At 33.2% G+C, this 26,613-nt stretch overlaps 1 protein-coding gene across 1 annotated transcript in view; it reads left to right on the top strand.

Annotated features, from left to right (window-relative positions):
* The window catches only part of MYCBP2 (MYC binding protein 2), a 342,008-nt gene that overhangs the window by 249,018 nt on the left and 66,377 nt on the right, over positions 1–26,613 (top strand). Inside the window, exons 53-55 of the mRNA XM_036754198.1 lie at positions 6,743–6,967; positions 7,902–8,034; positions 14,364–14,486. Coding sequence (XP_036610093.1) covers positions 6,743–6,967; positions 7,902–8,034; positions 14,364–14,486 — 481 coding nt within the window. The remainder of the gene's footprint in view (positions 1–6,742; positions 6,968–7,901; positions 8,035–14,363; positions 14,487–26,613) is intronic.

Here is a 26,613-nt window from a genome sequence, read left to right as displayed (position 1 = left end):
AGTTAGCACAATAGGATGTGGTTTAGGACAGAACTGGTTTTAATTCGATACCTAGTAATACCTGCCAGTTGCTGCCTTTAAAAAAATGATCACATTAAAAGCATGAACAAATAATGGGGGGAAATATAAACACTACTTTTAAAGTATCCCATACATACTTTATCACTCAAAATTTTTGAAAAGCATTTTTCCACCTTCTTCAATATTACAAGCTATTTATAACTTCACCACCACACACCCTGGTGAACCTAGCTAGGCAGTCCTCAGATAACAGTCATATTGTCTGCTTTTCTAGCCTGGTGTAACTTGCAAGTGATTATGCTTCCATAGTGCAGTTTAAGTTTTGAAAACTGGATCACTTCCAAAGCACACAAGGGTAGGTAGAATTTTAATGGGGAAACTTATTTAACATATGATATGGATTTGTAAGGGACCTTAGAGATCATTTGCCCTGCCTCCCTCTTCCAGATAAAGAAACTGAGGCCCAGGGAGGCCTCATTTTTCCCAAGGTCACACGGGTAGTAAGTAGAAAAGTCAGCATTCAAAACCATGTCTTCTAATAACAAATCCAGCCCTCTGTTTACTGTACCATATTTCTATACATCCTTTAAGGACTGAGATTAAGATGTAGCTTAAAATGTTTAAGTATTCTGTGGATTGTGGATATATACTTTATTTGATTGTCTTTGTAGTTGTGTGATTATGTAGCTCTTTGGGGAAATTCTTAATAAATGTAAAATTTGGCATGCTATTGTGTCTTTATTTCTGTAGTCAAACACTGAAATAAAATTTCTCTGACCTTTTTTCATTGATTTGTTTGGCCTAAAATTGCCTTGAACAAGGAATAGTTTAGTCTATGGATTAATTGTTACATACTGATAATATAATTGGATATTATTTCTAATGTACTCTTAGTTCATTTTTTTGTCAGGGATTTTTGTCCTATTACAACAGGTTTTTCAAGGAGAAATATGTCATTGTATGGAATATGTGCAATGCTACTGTCAATCAGTTTTTTTAAAAATTTGCAAATGAGTTACACTGAGAATGCAGGCTTTTTTTTTAAGGTCAAAACTTTACATTAATATTCCATATCCCTAAGACCAAAACTTTCTTTTATTAAACATCCAAAAATACTGTAATCTGTTGTTTTCAGACTCTAGGTCCTTAACACTTGGCTTCTTTTATTGCTTCACAAAATGCCTTTCAGTTTGGAAATTTCTTTTTTCCTAAATAATTTTCATTTGGCAAATGACTATAGAATAGGTATACCTATCGATTTTATCACAAAGGTTAAAATAATTTTCATATTAGCAAAATACACTTTTTGGTTATTTTATTTTTACCTTTTAAATTAACAATTTGACCCACAGTTTGTAATCACAAGTGTATAAATGTTATATTATCCTAAACTGTTATTTGTATATTTTATACAACATAAAAAATAAGTTTGTAAAAATAAGGTAAAAGAGAGGTACAAGCTTTATATGTTAGTGTAACACTATCACCACGTTGCTTTTTTCCTGCTAACTCCATTTGCTTTGCTTTTCACAAATAGCTTTTAACAACAACAAAAAAAAGTATAGCTTGCAAGAGAACTACAGAAAATTGTTTTATGCATGAAATATCTGCATAACTGTTATATGTTGGGAATAAAAGCATAGGCCAAGAGGCAATTAAATATGCATTGTACCAGTTATTACTATGTTGTGGTTATTATCACCCATAAGGACAAAAATGAAGTTAACGAGTATAGACAAAGTTTTTTAAGTACTATTTCAGATGACTTTGCATTGCACAATTTTTCCTCTTTTCTCAAACTAAAATGGCATCCATTTACCACCTATTTAGTTATGTATTGGTACCATTTTACATACCCTGTGTCTTTAAAGAGTGCATTCCAAATTTTTTTACTTTCTAGCATCTTCTGTTTCTCATTATGTATTAGTTGTAAATGGTTCTGAATGATGTAAATGGTTTTGACTGATTTGGAATTTGAGCGTTTTTGTTGTTACTGGTTGAAACTTTGGGTGATAATGGTTTAAGGATGTATTTTTTTTTTCATATTTTGTATGTTACATCTTTTTGCTAAGAAAAACTTAGTTTCATTTTCTACTTAAACTGTGAAGTTATATACACTCACTTTTTATGGAAAAATATGTGAGTTTTAGGGCAAATTCATAAAGAGTTTAAGTATGGTCCAGGTATAAAAAAAAATTTAAGTTCATTAATCTATATTAATTTTATGAAAATGTCGCTTTAAAAAAACTTAAGTTGTTGAAAATAGATCATTTTAAGGAGACTTCAACACTTGGTCCATTTTCTACCCTTTGAGGTAGGCTCATCCTCCAAGAGAAAAAGGAACTATTTTTCTTTTGAGTTTTACTAATTAATTTGGTGATGACTCTCAGTGAAATCTTTAAAAGATCACTTGTAATTATTTTTCTAATTTGGGGGAAAGTTTTTACTTTATTTGCCTTTGACTTTTTTCTCATTTTTTTCCCATCTTTCCAGTTAGGTAATGTCCAAAAATCCCCATTTATGAGATTCTGTTATCCATAGTAATGGCTATATTATTATTTACACTATCTACAAATTACTTAAATTGGTTTTATTTTGTTTTTTAAAAATAACAGACTTTTCTGTCATAAAACAAATCTGGCTTGCACTAGAAAAGATGCTTCTTCTGTAAAGAAATTTGAATATGTTCTTCATGCACTAAATGACTTAAGCTATATAATAATGTCTGGCTCTTAATTTCTGTAAATGGCATGGCACACTACATCTCTAGAGAGCTTTTGACATAATATTTTATTTAACAGATACTCTTTATTGATTGTTGGACTCAGGTGTCTTCGTTTAAAGAAAAATCACTTCCCTTTTAGTAAAATACTTTTTGTGTGTGAGTGCTAGCATGAAGAAAATGTTGTACTATGTCTAGCATCTTCTGGAGATGATATCCTGTTCCCTTTCTTTGTTGATATGTCTTTCTTAAACTTTATTGCTCAGAATATCTTTAATGCTAGCCAAGGAGTCAGGGATTTGGACGTTTTTTCATGGACTTCTAAAGCTTTTTTTCCCCAGGTGAGTTAACTATCAGGTGCAGTCATGCTTTATCTCCAGTTTTAAGCATGTATAACTTATATTACCATCTAGTTTTTGACACTTATACTTAATATTTTAATAGAAAATATACTTTTAATATAAAAACCACAATTAATAAAGTTTGCATTTCTTTAAACTTTTATGCTCTGGGTTTGCAAAAGAATGTGATAATTTAAATTGAAATTTTATTTTATATTTTATGAAGTTGTAAAACTAAAGTAATTTTAACCAAGCTTTGAATATTCAGGAATTGATTATATGATTGGTAGTTTTCAACATATATGTCTCCTCTATTTTGATCATTTTTATTGCTCATTTGCACTTCCACTTGAGTACCAGGTCAAGAGAAAGAAGAAAAACCCAGATTCAGGTTTCATTTTGCCCTGTTAAGCAGAACACTTTCTTTGGCCTTCTTGAAAATACAAGTACATTATAAAATGTATAGTCAAAACACTTTTCTCCAATCTTGAATAGTAGAAAACAGCACAAAAATTGGTTTCTTCACTTAATAAATATTAAATAATACATTGATAAGTGTCTGGAAATAGTTTTTTAATACATATTGAATTTACATTTTAAATACTTTCTACTATAGACTTTCCCTTCCCATACTAACCCAAATTGTACATGGGCTAGAACATCATACCTGCTTCAGAAATAGCTTTTATTTAACATCAGAAAAGAGTTTTCTTGTTTTTTGTTTTTATCACATCCTTCTTAAATATACATGAATTTACTTTTTCTTTCATGTGCCTTTTCATATTTGCAAAGTGCTTGACATATGTTATTTCGTTTTATCCTTTCAATAATCCTTTGAGATAGGCACTGTTATTAACCCTGTTTTACAGATGAGGGAATGGAGGCTTAAGAGAAGTGAAGTTTCTTGCTCTAGGTCAAATAGCTAATAAGTTTCTCAGGCAGGATTCAGGATTAAAAAAATAGGAGATAAAGAAAACCATTTTGAATCTTTGGTATATTTTTTAATTTACTACAATGGATTTTTGTATAAGTGCCCATTTGAAGATGTTTACCGGTAAATATTGTTTGTCTGGTAGTGCTAGTCGGATGTCTGAATGTGTGGGTGTATTGTATATCTCAGACTGAAAATCCAAACTTTGCAAATGTCCAAAATGTATGTGGACTTGACTCTTAACTATATGATAAGTATATTTTAAATTTTTTTTTGTATTTCTTCTCTTTCACTGTTATTGTGTTATAGCGGATAGAGAGCTAACCTTTGGAGTTTAAAAGACTTGGGTTCAAATTCTTCCTCTGACGCATACTGGCTATGTGATTCCGGACAAGCTACTTAACCTTGCAGTGCACTCATGACACTCTAAGGCTCTGAGTGGCAAAGAAGGTGCCAGTCTACATCAGTAAAGGGATTTCCTTACTGGAAATTACAGGACCTCCCTCCACTGGGAAATCTGGTCCCAAAACATAAATACATACAATCTGAACTAAAGCAAATGTTGAAAATATTTGCTTCTGTGTAATTAATGTCTTCTAATTTAACTATGTAGCACTTTTGGGGAATATAAAAAAGAAAATTCTGTATTAATGTGGTATAGTGAGTACAGTAAATACAAATTTAAACATTAAATATTTACATGGTAAATTTTTCCTATTTTAATACAGTTGGCATTTAGAACTTTAATTAGTTTTGCAAAATACTTTTTCAGGATATATTTCAGACCTCATCTGAGTGACAAAAATATCTAAACTCAACAAAAATTTCCAAATCCACAGATTTCATTAAATGAAGAGATCTTTCAATATATAATTAGTATGTAGCTACTGTATTTTTTTTAACCACACATAAAGCATAAGTTGACTTTTCCTTTAAATGTATTTTTTTTTTTTTGCTGACAAAGACATAATTTACTGTGCAGTAAAAGATTGTAAGATTACACTAGTTTACAGAGGCCCTATCAGATTTGGCTCGGTGTTACTCTCTAACACTTTACAGATATTGCACTAGGAGTGAAAAATGTTAACCTGAAGCAGTTTGGGTATAATGCTTGCTGTAGCACTCAGAGAGGTATAAATGTTGAACCTACATGTTGGTGTGGCAGAAACGGTCAAATCTCTACTGAAAATCTGTAGCAGTTCTCTTACCCATAGAAAAACAGGCATGGAGTCACAATGCTAATGCTAGCTAGCATTTATGTAGCATTCTCAAGTGTGCAAAGCCTTCCACATTATCTCAGTTGGTATTTACAACCACCCTTTGAAGTAGGTTCTGCTTCATACTCCTATTTGCTAATAAAGAGATTGAGGCAGGGAAAGGGAAAGTTGCTTGCCTAGAGGCACTTACTAGTAAATGTTAGAAGCAGAATTTGTACTCAGGTGTTCTGACTCTAAGACTAGCCCTCCATCTGCTCTGCCACCCATCAACCTTATAGCAGACTAACTGAAAAACATTATTCAGAAGTCAGCAGAAAACTTTGAGTCTGCACCTCAGATTCCTTGGTTCCTTTTGGAACAATAACAAAAAAAACTTTCTTACATACAATGTGTTGTTTGTTTTCTTTCGAAAGAAAAAAATCCTTGTACCTGTTTTAACTACTTGTGATAAAAGTACAAGATGTTTTAATATAACATTCATATACGTTTAAAGACTGGCCATGACCCTTCAAACACATCAAGTATCATATCATTTTTTTCTTTGGTGAAGAAAGTATGAGTTACTTCAAGGTACAATTCCAGCAGTATATCTCTCTTTGGATGCTTCCTGGTTTACTTGATAGTAATTTTCAATTGGGAAATGGAGGATAATGAAGTTCTGGGCCTTCCCAATATTGCTATTATGAAAATACATTGGGGCAGTTAGGTGATGAAGTGGATAGAACACCAGCCCTGGAGCCAGGAGGACCTGAGTTCGAATTTGGCCTCACACTAGACAGTAGCTGTGTGACCCTGGGCAAGTCACTTAACCCCGATTGCCTCAAAAAAAAAAAAAGAAAATACATTGCCCAAGTCAGTGATTTGAGAGTTATAAAGAATAATTGCAGGAACAGCATTGCTACTTCTACTACAAATAATAGCATGTTTCATAGTAAAAGTACAACTATATCTTAGTCATATCTTATCACCTTTAATGTTGGGTGTTTTTTTAATTGAAATACATATTGTACCGGTTCCCAAAAGCTATATTTTTCTTTACTTTTCTCACTTGTAAACCCTTAAGAGAAACGCTTCTTCGATCTCTCTTCCTCTGGGAAAGTGTTGAATGTTACTCTTTAAGAAACATAACTCTATAGCTATATCATTTTCTTTTCACAACTTCCTTTTGTTAGGGTAATCATTTTAATGCTACTGGGAAAACAACCTGCCCATCATTGTCACTTGAATTTAAATTCCAAGCCCTTCGTAATTCCATTCGTTTAGTGGCTCTATCTGTGCCTATTGCTAAGCCTTTCCTTTTGTCTTCAATTCCATTTTTAAAGCCTCTCCAAGGGAGGGGAAAAGTCATTTAATTGTGATATCCATCAAAAGTTACTATGACATCTAATTAAATATTGTCGTTTTGATATGGGTTAAGATTGTCTTCTTTTGTAGGCTTGCTAAAGTTTTCATTTGAAATTATATAAAGATGGTCATGGATTTTGTTTTGTTCTTGTTTTCAAATGTTTAGGAAACTAAGTCTAATACTGAGGACTTTTTCAAAGACCTGAATTCTCGCTGCACACAAGAAGCAGTAATGCAAGAACAAGATATGCCATTCCTCCGAGGTGGGCCAGGAATGTATAAGGTAGTGAAGACGGGACCATCAGGTCACAACATCAGAAGCTGCCCTAACCTTAGAGGTATCCCAATTGGAATGTTAGTACTGGGAAACAAAGTCAAAGCAGTAGGAGAGGTATGATTTCTTGTAGCTTCATGACTTCTTAGATATCCGTTATAATATAATTCAGCGAAAACTTCACCTCCTTCAAAAGGTTGACATTCTCATTCCAGGTTTTTAAATCTCGGTGTTTATATTTTGATCTTGACTTGTATTAGAAATGCTAATGTAACTTTTTTTATGTTTTCTTTTTGTAAATCTTACTTTCTCTTCATAATTGCCCTAGTGAGATCAATACTTATACTAATGAAGTGACTGTTTTATGTAAAAGTCATCAATATTCACCTGGTTTTTTTTCAGTATTACAAATGTACTGCAGCAAATTAACAGCTTCAAATAATTATTTCATTGTGAATCAGTGTTAAACTCAACTTGACGAAGTAATACTTTTCAAGTTTCCAGTGCTATGACCAGTGCAGAAGGGGACCTGTTTCTTTGTACCCAGTCATCTGTCTGTTTGAAGTCCCTGAGTGAATACAATAACTAGTTTTCCTAACCTGGCATTTGCCTCTTCAAATGGGCTTGAAGATGTAGTGTGTCATGCTATTTCTCAAAAAGTGTCAGGAATGTTTACTAAAGATAAAAATCCTGCAGACATACACACTAAAGAATAGATTTTGTGTTGTAACATTTCACATGCCAAAGAAAGCACACATATTAAGTGCTAAAGTCTTAAATTCAGAGTTATCTTCACAGTTCAAGATAGATTTGAGATTTTTTGGGGGGCTTTTTAAATCTAAAGTCATAAATCAATGTAATGTTTTCAGAAATATTAAATAGAGATGGTTTTGTGTTACCTCAGGCTGTGGCCTTAATTTCAGAAACTTGTTATTTTGTGACAGAAATTAATTGGAATTATTACACTGCTACAACATTTTACTGGCTATCAGCACTCAGTTTTCTCAAAGGATAAAGACAGTCAACCATGCTTTTTGTGTATGTACACCAGGTAACCAATTCTGAAGGTACATGGGTTCAGCTGGATAAGAACAGCATGGTAGAGTTCTGTGAGAGTGATGAAGGAGAGGCATGGTCCTTAGCTAGAGACAGAGGCGGAAATCAGTACCTCCGACATGAAGATGGCAAGTTATTTTAAATTTGATTCAAAATAATTGTAGAATATAAGTTTTTTGTGTATGGTATTATATGTTTTGAATTTTTTAAAATGAGGAGATTAAACATCTACTTCTAATAGTTGGCTTTTAAGTAATCGGGGAATGAAACAAAATATTAAACCAAAAGAATAAAAGAAAAATGTAAAAAGATTTTAAGTTATTAATTTCTAACTTAATGTTTATTTTGTAAATAATAATTTTACCTGATTTATTCTATTGTACCAATCCTGTGCTGTAGGTTTTACCCTTTCTACTACTAGATGGAAGTTCAATTTTCAAACCACCAATCGCAGTACTTCTCCCAGGCAACTTCATTTGATTTAATTTTCTCTTAGTAAATTTTGAATAAACATGACCTACTTTAGAATTATGAGGATATTTTAAATCTTTCTTGAAATCAGTGATCAGATAATGTTTGATGACTGCCTTTTTTCACAATAATAAAGCAAGAGAAACTAGTGAAGACAACATATAAGAAATACAACAAAAGGTATCATTTAGACTGAACAAATTAGATCAATTTTCTGATGTTATATTTCTTAAAATGTGTGTCTCTTTGTTGCATTACTATTGCAAAATGCCAACTGTTCACTTATATTCTGTCCATTTATATTAGAAAAGAGAATATTTAACAAAATTTTACTTGTAGTAAACTTTTAACATGAATATTTTTAGTGAAAAATTTTACTTTCATCCATACCACTAGTGGAACCAAGAAAGAGTCATTTGAATTTAGTAAAAACTTCACTAATTTGTGATAATGATATAGGGAAAATATTCTGATTTTAAAAGGTCAGTTTTGTTTATTTCAAAGGTAATAATTATTATAAACTGTTGTAAATTTTTACTAAATACTACAGTTGTTGAGATAAGTTAAAAATATCTCAGTTTATAGTATGCCTATGGAAATATATAAAAGTCAGTTTAAACAATGTTCCTGATGGATGGAATACTGGGCTTAAAATTAGAAAGACCTGGATTCAAAGCTTCTGCCGCTTAATAACCATGTACCTCTGAGCAAGTCACTTAACCTCAGTGTTCCTCCAATAATGACCTGGAAGTTATCAAAGAAGTCGTAGACAGATTACAGTCTTTGTCATAGGAAAGGGGTCTCATGCTGGAAGGTCTCTACAGTGACAAAAATCACAATTTTTACGTGTTTGTGTTTAATGTTCCATAATATAATAATTGAGTTTAGGGGAACATTATTTCTACAAGGTGAAATCATGCCTCAGTAAGTTATTTAAATAGACATGTAATAATGAGTGCTTAGTGCAATAAGGTTTGCAAAGATTTTTCTTCATGACAACCTTGTGACATAAATAGTAATAATATTATTATCCCCATTTCACAGATGAAGAAATTGAGGTTTACCCAAGGATACCTAGCTAGTAGAAGCAGGCTTTGAACCCAGATATCCTCTCTCCAAGTCCAGTGCTCTGTCATGCTACCTCTCTAAAATGAGATAAAAGTAAATATGTTCTGCTTGGTCTTCCAAAAGTTTTTTGAAAAAAAAAAAGTTTTTGAAAAGGTTTCATACTAAAAGTCATAGACACAAATAGATATGATGCAGAGTAAACTGTGATAAGGAGAAAGAAAAGGTCCAAAGTATTTTACTAAACTTTGAGAAGGAAATAACTTTGAACTGGGAAGATAGACAAAGGTATACTAGAATCAAAACAGAAAACATCCTGCTCCTAATATGGTACGTGTCAACTTTGACTACTATATATAATGTCATTCTGGTTGCTGTATCTAGCCACAAGGTATATTTGGAGATTCAGAGAAGGATAAATAAAATGGCCAGAGATATGGGGAAATAGCCTTATGAGGACAAAGAGAATTCCAGATTGGGAAAATAAATGCTTACAAAAGGCATGACCAAAATCTATGAAATCATCAATGGTATGGGTTTAGGCAAATCTGATCTGCTTCACAAAACTCCCAAATACTGAGATAAAGCTACATTCTTTTAAATTGAGTGGAATGGGTATAGAGTAAATAAAAAGTAGTAATGCTTTTCCCACTGAATAATAAATTTATGGAACTCTTCATTTCTGGAGGTGGTATAGACAGAAACATAAATGCTCCAAAAACAGATTTGAACAAACTTATGAATGGCAGGCCCATAAAGGCTATCAAGTGCTGCTGAGCAATACCTAATCTTTAAGCCTGACTTTAGCAAGGATATTCCTATGCTTACATAGCATATCCTGAAGAGCCTTCAAGTGAGAACTTTATTTTTAATGTCTTTTGTTTTAACTTGACAGAATTTCCTAATATAGTCCACACCACTACTAGATACTCAAGAAGAGTCCCTCTGGTTAAAAAGAAGAAAAGCTTTTAAGCAAAGAAGAGGTTTTTTGTATAAGAAAATTTTACAGGCTATATTATAGAAGTTGTATTTTCTCATATCCTACAATTGAACAAAATGAATTTGGTGATGCTTTTATTTTAACAGTGTCCATGTGCTTTTGAAAACTAGTAATATATACATACATGTATAATACATATTATATGTCTATGTATACGTGCATACATATATGTATGTCTGTATGTATATGTACATGTGTGCATACGTGTGTGTCTGTGTGTGTGTGTGTGTGTGTGTGTGTGTGTGTGTGTGTGTGTGTGTACACATACATATTTAACACAAGGGGTCTGCCATTAGCAGTATCAGGTCAGGAACCTACTGTCTTCAGATGTCTTTGTTCCTGTCATAGCAATGAGAGTTCATACAATCATAGGTTCGTATGTTTAAAGCTGTAAGAACTCTCAAAGGCCATTAAGTCCAACTACCCCACTTTACAGACGAGGAATTTCAAGCTGGGAGGAGTTGAGTACCCCAGGGTGACACAGGTAATTGTTGACAAAACTGGAGTCATACTCAAGTCCTCTGACTCAAGAGTAAGGATTCTTTCTACTGTGATACCTCGCCTCCTTGAAATATGCAATAGTCAGTGGGCCTAGAAAATGGGTCAGAAGCTTAAGGTCTGAACTATCATTTATTCACAGATAGTTTGGCCAGGAGGTTTTGCTGTGATTATCCATTTGGTCATTTTTATATTCTCAGAAGCTAAAGCTATTTTAGATTTATAAGTCACTGGCTTCTCTATTTTTCTCCAATTTGCAACACATTTTTGAGGCAAAAAACTTCCACATCCTTTATTCCACATATTTCTGCTTGCCACTTCACCAAAAGGGTTTACCATCGCTGATGTTGGGGAAGGCATTGCTATTGATGAGATACCAAAGATATTATTCATTAATTCATGTCAAAAATGAGAGTATAGACATTATTGATTTCAAGTAGTTTCCTGACAAGCCCTAGACTTCATAGACCTTGTGAACGTAAAAAACACTGCTAAAGAACTTTCCTTAAAAATTTTATTTTCTGGGGCAGCTGGGTGGTGCAGTGAGTAGAGCACTGGCCCTGGAGTCAGGAGGACCTGAGTTCAAATCCGGCCTCAGACACTTGACACATGTACTAGCTGTGTGACCTTGGGCAAGTCACTTAACCCCGATTGCCCTGCCAAAAAGCAAAAAAAAAAAAAAATTTATTTTCTTTGCTCATAGATGTTTTATTCAGAAAACAGTATTCTTAGAATGGGTAATTGAAGGTCCTTTTTATTTTGTAAAGGCTTCATTCAATGATGACCTTTTTTAAGCAGTTAAATGAGAGTCAAGGATACAGTCATGGATATGGAGATCTTAAATGAAGGTCTTTAAAAGCTTTGGATCTCCCAGATAGTGCTATGTATATTGTATAAAAGCTATACCAGTAAAACTAAGTAGTAAGTACAAGTGAAACATACTTTTAGATATTAAAAATTAAATCTTCCAACTCATTTTCAATCGAAATATTCAAATATAGGTGAAAACAGGGAAAGTAAACTTGACTATATAAAACAGAACTTTACAGTTAGTTGTGGTCCTGAAGACAAGAGAATAGTTTTTCAATTCATGATATTACTATTTAAAAATTTTATAAAATGCTAAATGCCCTCTATAATGGCAAGTTAAAAACTATTACATTTTTCTTTGGAAAATTATCAATATATGATGTTTAGATGTTTCTAAAAATATTTTGTGTTTCAAATTTAGTTTTGAGATGGCATGGACTGAACATGAAAATTTATTCAAAACTAGACTTTTAAAGATTGTAACTTTTAATATTTTTTATCTTGTACCAGTCAATGACCACCTCATAAAATGAGATGGTCTCTTTAATTGAAACCAGAGTTATAACAAAAATACAAACCAGTAAGAAGTTAAAATTCAGTTTGTGCTTGTTAACTTTTGAACTTTGTATTCTTAAGCATAAAACTGGACATTTTGTAAAAATTAATGAATACAAATATAAGAATTTCATACAGATATATATGTGTGTACACATATATACATACACACACACGTGTGTGTGTGTGTGCGTGCGTGTGTGTGTGTGTGTGCGTGTGCGTGTGCATGTATGTGTATGCTGTACTCTAAAAAGTGGTCCTGTCTAACAGTTGTTCTGGGGATATGTTCTAAAATAGCGTCTCTATCGGCATTGTTGTTTGGGTAGAGAAAATACTGCTCTTATAGTTATAGCAGAATGGAGTTTGGGACATAACTAGGGGAAGGGAATAAGCATTTATTAACTGACTACTTATGTGCTAAGCACTTTACAAATATTATCTCATTGGATCCTCACAAAAATCCTAGAAAGTAGGTGCTATAATTATTCCTATTTTACAGTTGAGGAAATTGAAACAGACAAGTTATGCAACTTGCTCAGGGTCACATAATTGAAGTTAGTTTTGAACTCAGGCCCAGTGCTCTCTCCGCTGCACTACCTAGCTGCCATCACTATTTCATACATATGTGGGCGTGTGGGCGTACACACAAAAATTAAAGTTTTACTACATTTTTGTATATGTGTAAATATATAAAATACAAATGTGCCAGATACTATTTCTGCTACAGCAGTAGTAATATGATAAATACACACACACATATTACATGTGTGTACACACCCTTGTAATTTGCTGTAGAAAATTCCCTCAACTGATGCCAACCCACAATTATTCTGCAACTTAAAACCTTGAAGAGATAAGTACGGCCACTGAGAGTTTAAGTGATTTGCTCATCCACTGTTTGTCAGAGGTGAATCTTAAACTTAGGTCTTGCTGACTCCAAAGGGAGCCCTCTGTCTACTCCACCACCATGTTAATTCTTTCATATAAAATAGTTAGAGATTAACATTTATATCAGTAGAAGAATCTTCTCTTTTCATTGGATGCTGGATTTCTACAGATGAAGTTGATAAGCAAGTTTTGACTACCTTTAAACATAAATACCTCAATACCAATCCAAGAGCCAAGCCCTATATCTACACTGCTTGCTTCTAGACCATTCTGAGGTTGGAGGGTGAGGGCGATGCTTTCTTTTCCGTTCAGGATACTATTCATGGGTGTTTTCCAGAGGAAACTTTCTACTGCTGAAATATCTCAGACTGAAGAATATTGCCTAAGGGAAGTACTAGGATTGGTTTTTTGAAAAAAGTCTACAAATGCTGGTAAAAGGGGTAGACCGTGCAGTACCACTGGTACAGCAGAATTCCAATTTACAGGTAGGAAAAAATATTACGCCACTCTCCAAGTTCCATTTCCTATTTAAAAGGGCATTGCTTTTTAAAAATAGGTTTTAAACATTTCAATTGTTTATAATATGCTAGTAATGGAATAAACCCATCTCTTTTCCTGTAGAAATTGTTCCTTTTTATTTTCAACTTGTGAAAAAAATTTATGGCGTAGATGGAATTAGTATTATTATTTTGATTTACCTAAGGTTACTGCTTTTAGTATCATTATGCAAAAAATATTTGATAGACAGATGAATAGATGATATTGGATTAGTTTTGTTAACTAGATTTATTTTGTTTAGTGCATTAAAACATAAAGGCCATATGATATTCTTATCTAATTTCTATTAGGTGATTAAACATAGCATAACTATATTTCATAAAATGAAAAATTATGATGGAGTATATGTATCACCTCCATACATACTACCACAGTAAATGCTATAAAGCTAGCATACTATTGGATTTTATTTTGCACTTCAGAAATGAGGGTAATGGAATACTTTTTACAAGCAGTAAAGGTTGCCTAGTGAAAAAGTAGGAGTTATCAAATGTAAATACTTGTCTTACATCAAATCTAAACTTCATAAAATTTGATTTTTTTTCTTCTTATTAATACAAATAACAGTTAGCAAATGAGAGTCTAATTCTGTAGCTATGCCTTGTCTTCTAGAACAAGTTCTTCTGGATCAGAATTCTCAAACTCCTCCTCCAAGCCCTTTCTCAGTACAAGCTTTCAATAAAGGGGCAGGTAACAATGCCCAAGGATTTGATTATGGACTTGGGAATAACAAAGGTAAGTATTAAGATATTTTAAAGCAGATTTTTTATTTATTTTCATACCTAACTTCACTACTAATGTATTGTACCTCACCTCTCAAAATACCCAATCCCTGAAAATTGTAAGTTGTTTATTTCAATTTAAAACTACCATTTGGATGACAATCCAAATGGCCATATTTTAATATGTCTTTTTTATGTTGGTAGTCAAATTAATTGAAAGAATTTGATTCTTTCATTTTTGCTGTTTGCATGTGTTTTTCTGTACAGAAGAAACTTGCTTCTCAAAAGGACCTAGAAAAGGAATCATAATTTTGGTTATCTGTTTACTTAAGAAATGTAGGATAATAGTTTCCTAGAGTTAGAAGCATAAAGACATTCTTAAAATTATCAGTTAAAAATTAAAGTTGTAAAATAATTACTGACAAGGAAATTATTATAAATTAGCTTCATTTGTTCATCCTGTTGAATAACAGAGGAAGTTCTTATATGTTAGCAATTCATTTAGTTTATTTAGGTTGAAATAAAACACTTAAAAACCTTAAATGCTATATAAGTGTCAGCTATTGTTATTGTTCCTACATAGTATGATTACATTATAGTCATAGGGACATAGATTTAGAAATGGAAAAAACCTTCAAGGTGTTCTTAATGCAGCCCTCTCATTTTATACTTGAGGAAACTGAGGCCCAGAGAGGTCAGATGAGTTGCCCAAAATTATGCAGGGAGTAAGTGACAGAACAAAGTCATGAACCAAGGCCCTTCAATTTCAGATCTCAACTCTCCTGACATTGTATCATGATTTTTCTGGTGCTATTTAGAAGGAAATTAGATTTTTTATAAAGGGATAAGTAAAAAAATTATAAAATCGCAATTCAGGTTAATAGAGTAGAATAGAAACACAAATAATCCTAAATAAGTTTCATAATGCATGTGTTCATTTGATTTAGAAATATACATAAATATCTTTTCTGACATGCTTCTGGCCCTCACTTGTTTTAATAGCCTGAAACCCAGGTGGGTAATGGATAGAAAGAGCAGAGCTGACTGTAAACTTGCAAAGTTTGATACTAAACTTGTAAAATTATAGTGAACTGATCCATAGGACTAGAATATAAGAGCTAAAGAACTTGACTGTGTCATTCTATGAATATACACCTAACACTGTAATAGCATACTTGGCTTTCTTAGCCAATTAAGACCAGCTAAACATTCAGTAAATAATAAAACCAATTTACCAGTTGTTCCTTAATTAGTTCTCATTATGTTTTTGTGGTAGAAGTCTAGCCAAAGGATTTCCTTTTGACCATTTCTGATGCTTTAGGGAATAATCACCCACAACAGACTGTCTTTAGCTGTCTCATATTACATTTATACAAGAATATATTTAGGTCTTATTTTCCTTTTATTATCTTTCTGCCACCCTTCTTCTGTAATTAAAAATTTCAGTGCTTGCTAACTCCTACCAAGTGTATATTCACTTGATTTTAAAGAACTGTTTCATTTCAAATTACATATATATATATATATATATATATATATATATATATATATCATTTATTATATAAACTTTTAAGTGACCACACTAATAGTAGATCATTCAAAGTACACTTAGTTATTCTCTAAACAAGTGTTATTATTTTAAAATACCAAATAACATGAGTAAGTGAAAAAGGAAAATTAACTACTATTCACAACTTCAGTGCATTAAATACTATTAAGAAAGGCAGGAAACCAATGTGGCATTGATAATAATACTTTTGTTCCCAAATTGCACATAATGTTTGATGGCACTTTTAAATTGGGCAAAAAAATTGATGAAGTTTAATATAACCTTTATTATGTATGTTTCTAGTATCCTGATGAATATATTTAATCATATTTATTATCTGTTTGTATTTATTGAATCATTCAGTAACAGTTTCATCTTTTAAATTACTGGTATTATAAAAAGCTAATGAAACTCATAATTATTTCCCAATCTATTTTCTTAACATGAGGTTTTAATTCTTAAGAATTCTTTGCATAATCTAATCTTTTGTTGTATAACTCAATAAAGTAAATAGCCTAGAAATGTGTTCATATCCTTGCTAATCTATCCTTTAGTGATAGTGTTGTGATTTTAATTTTCAAAACTGAATTATAATTAGAAAATATGGGAGAAAGTCTTTAGGATCCACTTTGGATAAATAATATGAATTAAGCCTTTTTATTTGTGGTTAAATGCTGAAAGCACTAGGGAAGAGAAATACTATATATAATATTTTTAAAAGACATCATAAACCATTCTTAAGGAACACTGTTCAAATTAAATTGCTCATTTTCCTTTCTTAAAGGTTTGCAGAATTCACGAATGATCAATCATCTTGGTTTTTAACCAGCCAGAAAAACATGATTATGTTTTTTTAAGATGTCAATAGAAACTAGATTCTCTACAAAATAGAAAAAAAAGTACTTTGTAAATGTTGTAAAAAATGAAAAAGGAGACATTTATTTTAAATCTCAGTAAGTCCAATACCTTAAAAGTAATTTCTTAACAGAAACTGAAAATTGTACACCTCTGTAGAATAAATACCTATCTTGAATAAGCAACACATATATAAAATTATTCAAAAGTGGTATGCATTTTTATTCATATTCTGTATGAGTTGTATTTCATATTGGTCAGTGTAAATACATGTGGACACCAAATAAAAGACAGCATTCACCTAGGTTATTTGTATCTTTGTTTATAAAAAATTGAATGAATGACCCAAGATTTTTCATTTTTACTCTTCTCTGTTATTAACATATATCTGATTTAGATTTGAGTATTTAAATAGAGTTAATGCCAAAAGTGAGTTCTTATTTGCAATTTGGTTGGGTTTTATTTTTCATACTGAAAAAGTTGGTCCCTATATCTTGATATTGATTGTTGCCAACTATCATAAATATCTACATTGGCAAAGTTTTAATCCATTAATTAACTTGGTCCGAGCATTATGCAACACCATTTATTCTACCATTTTGGATGTTGATTAATAACAGGTTGTAGTTTTGACTGTTTTGCCCACTGCAGGTGACCAACTGAGTGCCATACTGAATTCCATTCAGTCACGGCCCAGTCTCCCAGCTCCTTCCATCTTTGATCAAGCTGCAAAACCTCCCTCTTCCCTAGTCCACAGTCCATTTGTGTTCGGACAACCCCTTTCCTTCCAGCAGCCTCAGCTTCAGAGTAAGTCTGTCAGCATTAACCTGCCTCATAAGTCCATTTCTGAAGCTTTGCCATTGCTATAACAGTCTGGGTTGTTTATCAGCTACTGATTGTCCATTGGTTCACCATATTGGTTATGTTTCAATTTAGAGGGTTTTTTCCCATTTTTAAGCTTAGAAATTTTCCCATAATATGTTCTTGTGCTAGGACTTTTTGGTTTTTTACCCTCTGTGTTAAGAGATTACTGAATTTTCCTGTATTCTTTTATTCAATTTTAGTTTCTTCAAATTTAGCATTACACTTTGCATTCTGATTCTAGCACATTTAAAGAAAGCTTGTATCTTTGCAAAGAAATTAATTATTTTAAATGTTACTTTAAAAAACAAGCTTAAAATTTGAAATTTCCTTATAAAAATAAAAAGCCTTAATGGCAAGCACTAGTATAAATGCATTTTCATTGGTTTCAAATATTATTATAGGTAGAAATGAAAGTATAATAGCATATATTTGATCAGGGAAGTCAAATGAGTTTTATATATATGAAGTATATTAGAGAAATAGTATACTGATATTTTCAGATCTTTTCAGGAATACTACCACTTTAAATTACAATATAAAATGTAGTGAAAGTTTTTTTTTGATGAAACTTACTGGATTGGCAAATGAAGGGAAATATAACTAACAGGCTATCTTTACATTTTTAATTATAACCCCATAAGATATCCGCTGTGATTCATAGAGAATATTTAGCCGAACACTTCGCAGAAGTAGGTGTATACAGAAAGACTTAAAGTAGAAACTTGCCTTCCAAATAGATTCAAAAATACTTTTTGAATCATTTGTGTCACAAAAGAGCTAAGTGATGAAAGGGGAAAAGGAATTATAAGTTAGGATGTATTAATGTGGCATTTCAAATTAGAGGTTATTGGCATGTACATGTAGACAAGTAGATGGAAACCTTTAGAAATCAGAACAAAAAAAAAATAATAGTAGGAAATTCAGGACCAACAGTGGAAATGAAATCAATTGGAAATGAAGTTTATTTCCCATTATTAGAGTATCAGAGAGTTCAAAAAAGATAAATTCACATATTTAACCAAGGCATAATTGGAAGTCTTAGGAAAAAAATCACATCAAAAAGCTTTACTTAATAAAGTTCAAAAGAGAAACTTAGAAAAAATTGAAAAGTGTAATTCAAAAATTACACATTAAGTTTTAATTCCATGATCTTTATTAAACAGTACTAAATAGTATTGAAATTATAACAGTGTTACCATGCTACTGGGCCCATAACAAGCATGCAGGAAATATGTATTTTAAAGTCTTTTTAAAGTCTACCTGCTACCAACTTGGAACAAATTTAGAATAAAGGCATGAAAAACCAAAAACTGCTTCAGGTATGGGTTTGATTAGATGACGTGTAAAGTCTTTCTAGCACTAAGATCTCTAACTGTATTTTTTAAAACCCCTTTGATAGTTATAAACTTTATGACTATGGACAAGTCTCTCAATTCCTATGAGCCTCATTGTCCCCTGAGATGAAGTATTACTGGGGGAACTATTGGTAAGGGAGAGAGAATATATTGGAAGCATCTCTAATTAGAGAAACTAAAGCTTAAAGAGTTTAAGAGACTTAAGGATGGCCACATAGATATGAAATGCCACAAGAAATTTTAACTCAGGTTTTCCTGACTCTAAGCCTAGCACTCTATCCACAATGTCAAACTGCCTCTGGAACATTATAGAACCTCCTCAGAAATAAACAAACATAAATCACTCATGCAGTCCACATAAGAACTAAAGAAGTCATTACTAATCTACTGTTAAAGATAGAAAACAACCTGAGCCTGACATTGAATAAGAGGAGGTACAGTCATGATCTATGTGGCATTTGATGACTTATTCAGCACTTTCTCTGACTCCAAAATGTTATATCTTGCTGACCAACAGCTCTCCTCTTTCCTCCAATCAATGTCTGTCCTCATTCTAGGGCTTCAAGATTTCTGATGCCTTTTGTAAGACTGTTCTGCATTTAACCCCTTTATTTGCCTTTATTTTCATTCCCCTTCCTACTACATATTTTTATTTTCTCTTTTTCTGCCTTATTAATTGTTCTGTTCTATTCACTATTCATTCACCATATTCCAGTTCCATCTATCATCAAGAAACAGAAGGAATTTGGTTCTTGTGGGCTAGAAGATTTGGGTATCATTTAGGCATTTAGTATACTGGGGAACAAAATGGTTTGGTTGATGGCTACCATATTTAAATCTGCATACTGTGGCACTTTAGGGAATCTCTAGTCTTCCTCTACCCATGTATATGAAGATCCATCCATTCCTTTTATCCTTTCTGATACTCTTTTCTATAACCCTTCCCGTAATTCTTCACAGAGCATGCTGCAGGCCTTCCTTTCAGCTTTTACTAATTCAACACATAATCTATTCATCTGTTATCCTCTGTCCTGCGGATTTGATACTTGAAAAAGAGGTAGACCAGCCACATGAACATCATTGATGATATCTTTAATGTCATTTCTTGCATTTAGTTCATCTTCAGCAGTATGCTGTGACCCAGCATGCATATCTTCTTTGTCCATTAGGTCACCCACAGTTTGAATTGTTCAGAGAACATAACTTGCAGAGTTGAAAATTCTCTTTCCATTCAGTTTTGAGTCTAGCACATTTTCCTTCTGTAGTATGTCTCCAGAAGTTATTTCTTGATGGTCTGTCTCATTGAGTTTTCCATCCTGCTGTACATCACGTGTTTGTACATCACTTATTCTTTTTACCATATAGATAAGACAATTGCTTTTAAGTTTTCATGGATCTCATTGAAGCCCTTATGGTGTCTGTACAATGTCGTCCGCAGTCAGAAGCATCTAGAGAATCTCGCCACATGCACCAGGCTCGTTTTCTTTTTGATGACTGTGGACAATCTCTTTGAGGGGCATGTCTCTCTAATCTTTTATGCCTTGGCTTTATATTGAAAATCAAAGAATCATTAAACAAGCTGTCTCTCTGGTTAACCCTGCCAAGGAATCTTTTTTGATCTTAATATACCCATACAAGTCTCATTATTTGAAAGAGCTTTTAAGGCTGTGTTTTGCTCTATGGAGTAAAATGTTTTGTTTGCTGTCTACTTCAAAAGACATTACCAGTTGCATTCCCTAGGAATCTGCATGGACCTGTGCTGCTCAACATTTTTATAATTTTATAATTTATTATAAGTTATAATTTTGGTTAAAGGAATAGATAACATTGTTACCAAATTTGCAAATAACTCAAATATGGGAGTCATAGATAACATACTGGCTGAGAATCAAGGTTTTAAATGAGCTAATGAATTGGAATGTTGAGCTAAACTTAATAAGGATAATTATAAAACTTTTACCTTGGGTTCAACAGACAGCTGATAGGGGCTTAGCTAGACAACAGTTCATTTGGAAAAGATCTCCCTTTTTTAGTTAACTGAAAACATCACATTAGTCAGCAGCATTATGTGGCAGTCAAGAAAGCTAAAGAAATACCAGGTTTCATTAACAAAGCAATAATATCCAGGACTAGGAACGTCATAATCCTTCTGTACTCTGCCCTGATCAGACATATTTTGAACCTTGTATTAAAATCTGTCTTATGAAGGATAATTGATAATCTAGAGCGGGGGTGGGGAACTTGCAGCCTCCAGACCACATGTGGCCTTCTAGGGCCTTGGGTCCAACCTTTTGACTGAGTCCAAGTTTTATAGAACAAATCCTTTTTATTAACAGGATTTGTTCTGTGAAGTTGAGGCTACATGTGGCCTTCTAGGTCCTCAAGTGCAACCCTTTGACTAAATCCAAACTTCACAGAACAAATCTCCTAATAAAAGGATTTGTTCTGTAAAACTTGGACCCAGTCAAAAGGTGCACCCAAGGACCTAGAGGGCCACATGTAGCCTTGAGGCCACAGGATCCCCACCCTTAATCTAGAAAGTACCCAGAGAGGGGCAACCAGGAAGGTAAAATCAAGATATAAAAAAAAAATTGAAAGAAATAGAGAGGTTTAGCTTAGAAAAGATTTGAGGTGACATAAAAATTTTGAAGAATTTGATGGGCTGTCGGAGAGTATTTAAGCTTATTCTATAAAGCTGAATGAGTGGAAGTTCCAAAGAAGCAAACGTAGGCTTGACATAAGGAAATACTTTCTAACAGAGCTATACAAAAGTAAAATGGACTGCCTTGGGAAGTAACAGGTTAACCATTAGAAGAGGTCTTTGAGCAGAGGTTTGTTTAGTGTCTTTATTCAGGTATCATTTGGACTACATGATCTCTGAGTTCCTTTCCAACTCTGAGATTCTGCAGTTCTCTTTATTAGTATTCCCATGTATTTTTTACTTAGTTATTGTCTAAATCTAATTTCATTTACTATTCTGTAAAATACAGTTCTTTTAGCATACTGTATTGATGTTCATATTTAGCTCCAAAGTCTTCCCTGCCTTTCACTCCTCCTCCCCCAGATTTTATTGCAAGATCTAGCTAGGATTGGGTGGACAATACATTATGCTATATCACTATAACTTTCTTAATGGTAGCTGCTACAGCTTGATAACGTAATTCCACCCCTCCCTTATCTGTCTTTGCAATTATTAGCAATAGCATTCACCTTCAGATTAAATCATCTAATGACTTGATTACAAGTGATTTTTTAAAAGGTAAGATAATGGTTATAATGTGCCTAGCATTTTTCCACTGGGATAGATTTTTTTTTGTAGTTGTTTGGGTGGGAATCAGGACATCCTTTGTGTATTATCCTCCATTAGAACTCAAGTAAACCAGAAGGCAAAATTGCATTTTTTCAAAGTGTATAAGACAGTGAAATAATGTGAGGTTTGCCAATATTGATGGAATTTAAAGTATTACCTTTTAAGTATTGAAGATATTCATGATTCTGAAAACACCTACTGTTAATTAGAATTTTAGAGGTCAGTAATACCTTTGTGAATGTATTAGGATTGTTCTTTTTATCTGCAAGAAGGAAAACATCACTTCAAGCTGCTTTAAGGAGCTTTTATAACTACCCCAGAATGGTATCAGAATGAAATAGGAATTCTCTTTTTTACTTAAAGTGAAAAAAAAATCAAATTCTTTCTAGGTCTTAGCAGTAGCACAAAAGAACTCCTTGGCAGTCTACTTTCCAAAATATGGTTTCAAATAGAAAATAAATAGAGAAGAACAATAAATATGTACCATGACTTGAATTTAAATTATACCAGAAGAATAAGCAAAAGTCTGCTTCTTTGCCAACTCTTATACATATGTCTCACCAGTCTTTATAAAGTCATCTGACAGAGAGGTATGTATATTCCAACCCCCCCAACAAAAAAAGACAACAGGAATGATAAATTATGTCTCTGAAGAGGCAAAAATCGACATTTTTTAACCACTTAAGGTAAAAAGCATTTAAAAGTGTCTATTGGAGTTTTAACCAAACTTGCAAAGATTTAGAACTTGTGCTTTCCTTCTCAAAATTGAGATATTTGGAAAATAAGGATCAGGACTATTTTGCAAGCATATATGGTAATTACTATTTTTGTTCTTTGTAACATTTCCTGAAAATTGCAGTAATACATAATTTTTTTCTCCTGTGATAAATGTATTTGGACCCTATAGCTCATGGAATGCTTTATTTTTTTTATATAAATAGTATTTTTTTCAATTACATGTAAAGATAGTTTTCAATATTCATTTTTTGTGAGATTTTGAGTTACAAATTTTTCTCTCTTCCTCCCTCTCCCCCTCCCCAAGACAGCAAGCAATCTGATATGGGGTTATGTATGTTCAACTATGTTAAACACTTCCACATTAGTCATGTTGTGAAAGAGGAAACAAAACAAAAGAAAAAAAAACAAGGAAAGTGAAAATAGTATGCTTCAATCTGCATTCACACTCCATCACTTCTTTCTCTGGATTTGAATACATTTTCCATCATGAGTTTTTTTGCAATTATCTTGGATCATTGTATTGCTGAGAAGAGCTAAGTCTATCATATTTGATCATTGCATGGCATTGCCATCAACTGTTCTGGTTCTGCTCATTTCACTCAGCATCAGTTCGTGTAAGTCTTTCCAGGTTTTACTGAAATGCATTGGCTCATCATTTCTTATAGCACAGTAGTATTCTATTACATTCATATGGCACAGCTTGTTCAGCCATTCCCCAATTGATGGAATGCTTTACTCTTAATTAGAAATATTCTTATTGCATTGGTCTTTTCACATCATCAGTCACCTAGTTTTGTAATGCCTGTTAATACTCATTTATTGTTACTGTTGTGTGATGTCATATAGTTGGTGTTCAAAAATAACAATAATAGTAGCTCTCATTTAGAATCATAAATCTCGAGTTTGAAGGAAACTTAGAGACCATCTTACCCAATCCCCTCAGGTTATAGATGAGGAGACTGCGGCTCCCTAAGATTAAGTGATTTGGCCAAGGTCAGACAGGTTCATATGAAGTGGCAAAGATGGAATATGAATCCCAATCCTCTGAATCCAAAGCCATTGCCCTTGGGCATTTTGAGCTTTGCAGAATACTTGACACATGTTTCACAATCCTCATTTGAACTTCATTCCACCCCTGTAAGATAGATGTCTTTATTACCCCCTTTTCCTAAAGGAGATTAATGTGAGAGAACATCCATTACTTTAGTCACTGAGGTGGGATTCCAGGTCTTCCTGACTCCAAGACCAGCACCCTAGACTATACCATACTGGCTCCCTTAGGAAATACCTGTACAACTTGTATTTAATTGAATACCAAGATCTATTCTATAGGACAATCGTGTTAGATGTATTCTTGTATGTGATTATTATGTTTGGGGAGATAAATGACCTGGTTTTTTATGGCACAGAGAGTCATTTACATCATCATGCTATAACTTTAGGTTTGCATTGGCAACCCTTAAGTGGTTTTATCTACTACTTAAAAGAAATTAAACTTACAGTTTGAGTATGCTGCAATCAGGTGGCAAAATGTGGCACATGGTTTCATAATCTGTGTTTTATATGAGATGGGGATTTTTTTGGTACTTTCTTCTTTTAATAAAAAATATGACTTTTATCACAGCAGTAAATTAAAAACATTAACCAACATTGTATTTAAAATTAGTTTATGGGGGCAGCTATGTCGTACAGTGAGTAGAGCACCAGCCCTGGAGTCAGGAGGACCTGAGTTCAAATCCAGCCTCAGACACTTGACACACTTACTAGCTGTGTGACTTTGGGCAAGTCACTTAACCCCAATTGCCCTGCCTTCTGCCCTCAAAAAAAATAAAATAAAATAAAATTGGTTTATAGGCTCATAGAATTTGAAGTAAAAAGGGATTTTAGAGATCATCCAGTCCAACTACCTCATTTTACAATTGAGGAACAGATCTAGAGAAAAGGATTGACTTCCTAAACCACATAGATATTAAGTGGCAGAGCTGAGATACTAACCCAAGATTCTAGATTCTGTGTTCTTGCATTTACATTAGAGGCCACTAAGTGCCACAGTTGATAGAGCACAGAGCCTGGAATTCAAATTTGGCTTCAGATATTTAGGAGCTATGTGACCCTAGAACAAGGTATTTAATTAATGTCTGCCTCAGTTTCTTCAACTGTGAAATGGAGATTATAAAAGCATATATGCAGTTGTGAGAATCAAATGAGAGATAAGTGTTTAGCACAGTAACTACCACATAGTAGGTGCTTAATAAATGATTATTCCTTCCTGCATCACACCCCCTTCAAATACTGACCCTGAATCCTAAATACAGAGAGAGCAAATTTTAAAATAATAAGTGCTTAAGTGCAGTTTGGTACATTTCTCACAATTTTTAATGGATCTTATTCTTCCTAGTTTACCCATGATTCTAGAGCCATATCTCCCAGGGATACAGTATGTGTTCCTGGGACCAGTTTTTAGTTCATTGGCATCAGTTCGTCCCTTTAGCTGTTACCTATGCATAACTCAGTGTATGAAAGCACTCCTGTGACTTTCTTCCCACCAGCCTGCTGCTGACATCATTCTCCACAGGTTTCAGGTCATTCCAGGCTTTTCTTCCCTGTCTTTGAGGCAGCAGAAGAAAGAGAAAAAACAAGCCATGTAAGTCTCTTTCTACACTAAAACTCCCTGTGATTAATCTCTTTTGTTAGCTGATAACTTTTAAATTTATTCTTTAAAAAGATTACTTCCTCTTCTTTCTCCTGTCTCTGTTTCTGTCTATCTCTCTCTCCTTCTCCCTTTGTCTCTTTCCCCCTCTCCCTCTCCTTCTCTCTTTCACTCTCTCTCTGTCTCTTTCCCCCCTCTACTCCCCCTTTCAGTGTCACTTAAAATTCAAATACAGCTACATTTGTCTCAATAACACCTTAATCTTCAGTTTTTAAAAACTGCTTGCAGAGATCCAAGCACTTTTATCTCTGAGAACTGAACATATTTAACAAAACTTCAGCAAGGCTTTTGATTATAAGTTTAATTTTATTTCAACTCTATCAATAATACATTTGAGAAGACCTGCCAAAAACTGATTAGTAGGAGAAAAGTTCAAGAATGGCTGCCAAAAAGTGGTTAATAAGACAAAAGTTTTATGAAAGATTTTCCACTGCACTTAGCAACCTGGTACACACTAGTAGTTATTCCTTAAACATTTGTTGAGTGAACTCACAACTTTGACAATCTAAAAGCATCATTTTAAAACTGTGACTAGAGGCCATTATCCTGTTAGGTATAATTAGTGCATCACTAATAGAACCTTAGACCTGGAACTAACCTTAAATGTCATCTCACTTAACCTCATTTTGTAGATGAGGAAACTGAAACCTAAAGTGATTTGCTCAAGATCACGCAGGGAACTCATTAGTGGAAGAACGGATACTTGAATTTGAGTTTCCTGTTTCCAGTCTACCTCTTTTATTTCATACCACTTTACTT

This window comes from Trichosurus vulpecula, chromosome 4, assembly GCF_011100635.1.
Source record: "Trichosurus vulpecula isolate mTriVul1 chromosome 4, mTriVul1.pri, whole genome shotgun sequence".
Taxonomy (NCBI): Eukaryota; Metazoa; Chordata; class Mammalia; order Diprotodontia; family Phalangeridae; genus Trichosurus; species Trichosurus vulpecula.
Note: the sequence above shows the minus strand (reverse complement) of the source record. Positions and strands in the feature narration are given on the sequence as shown.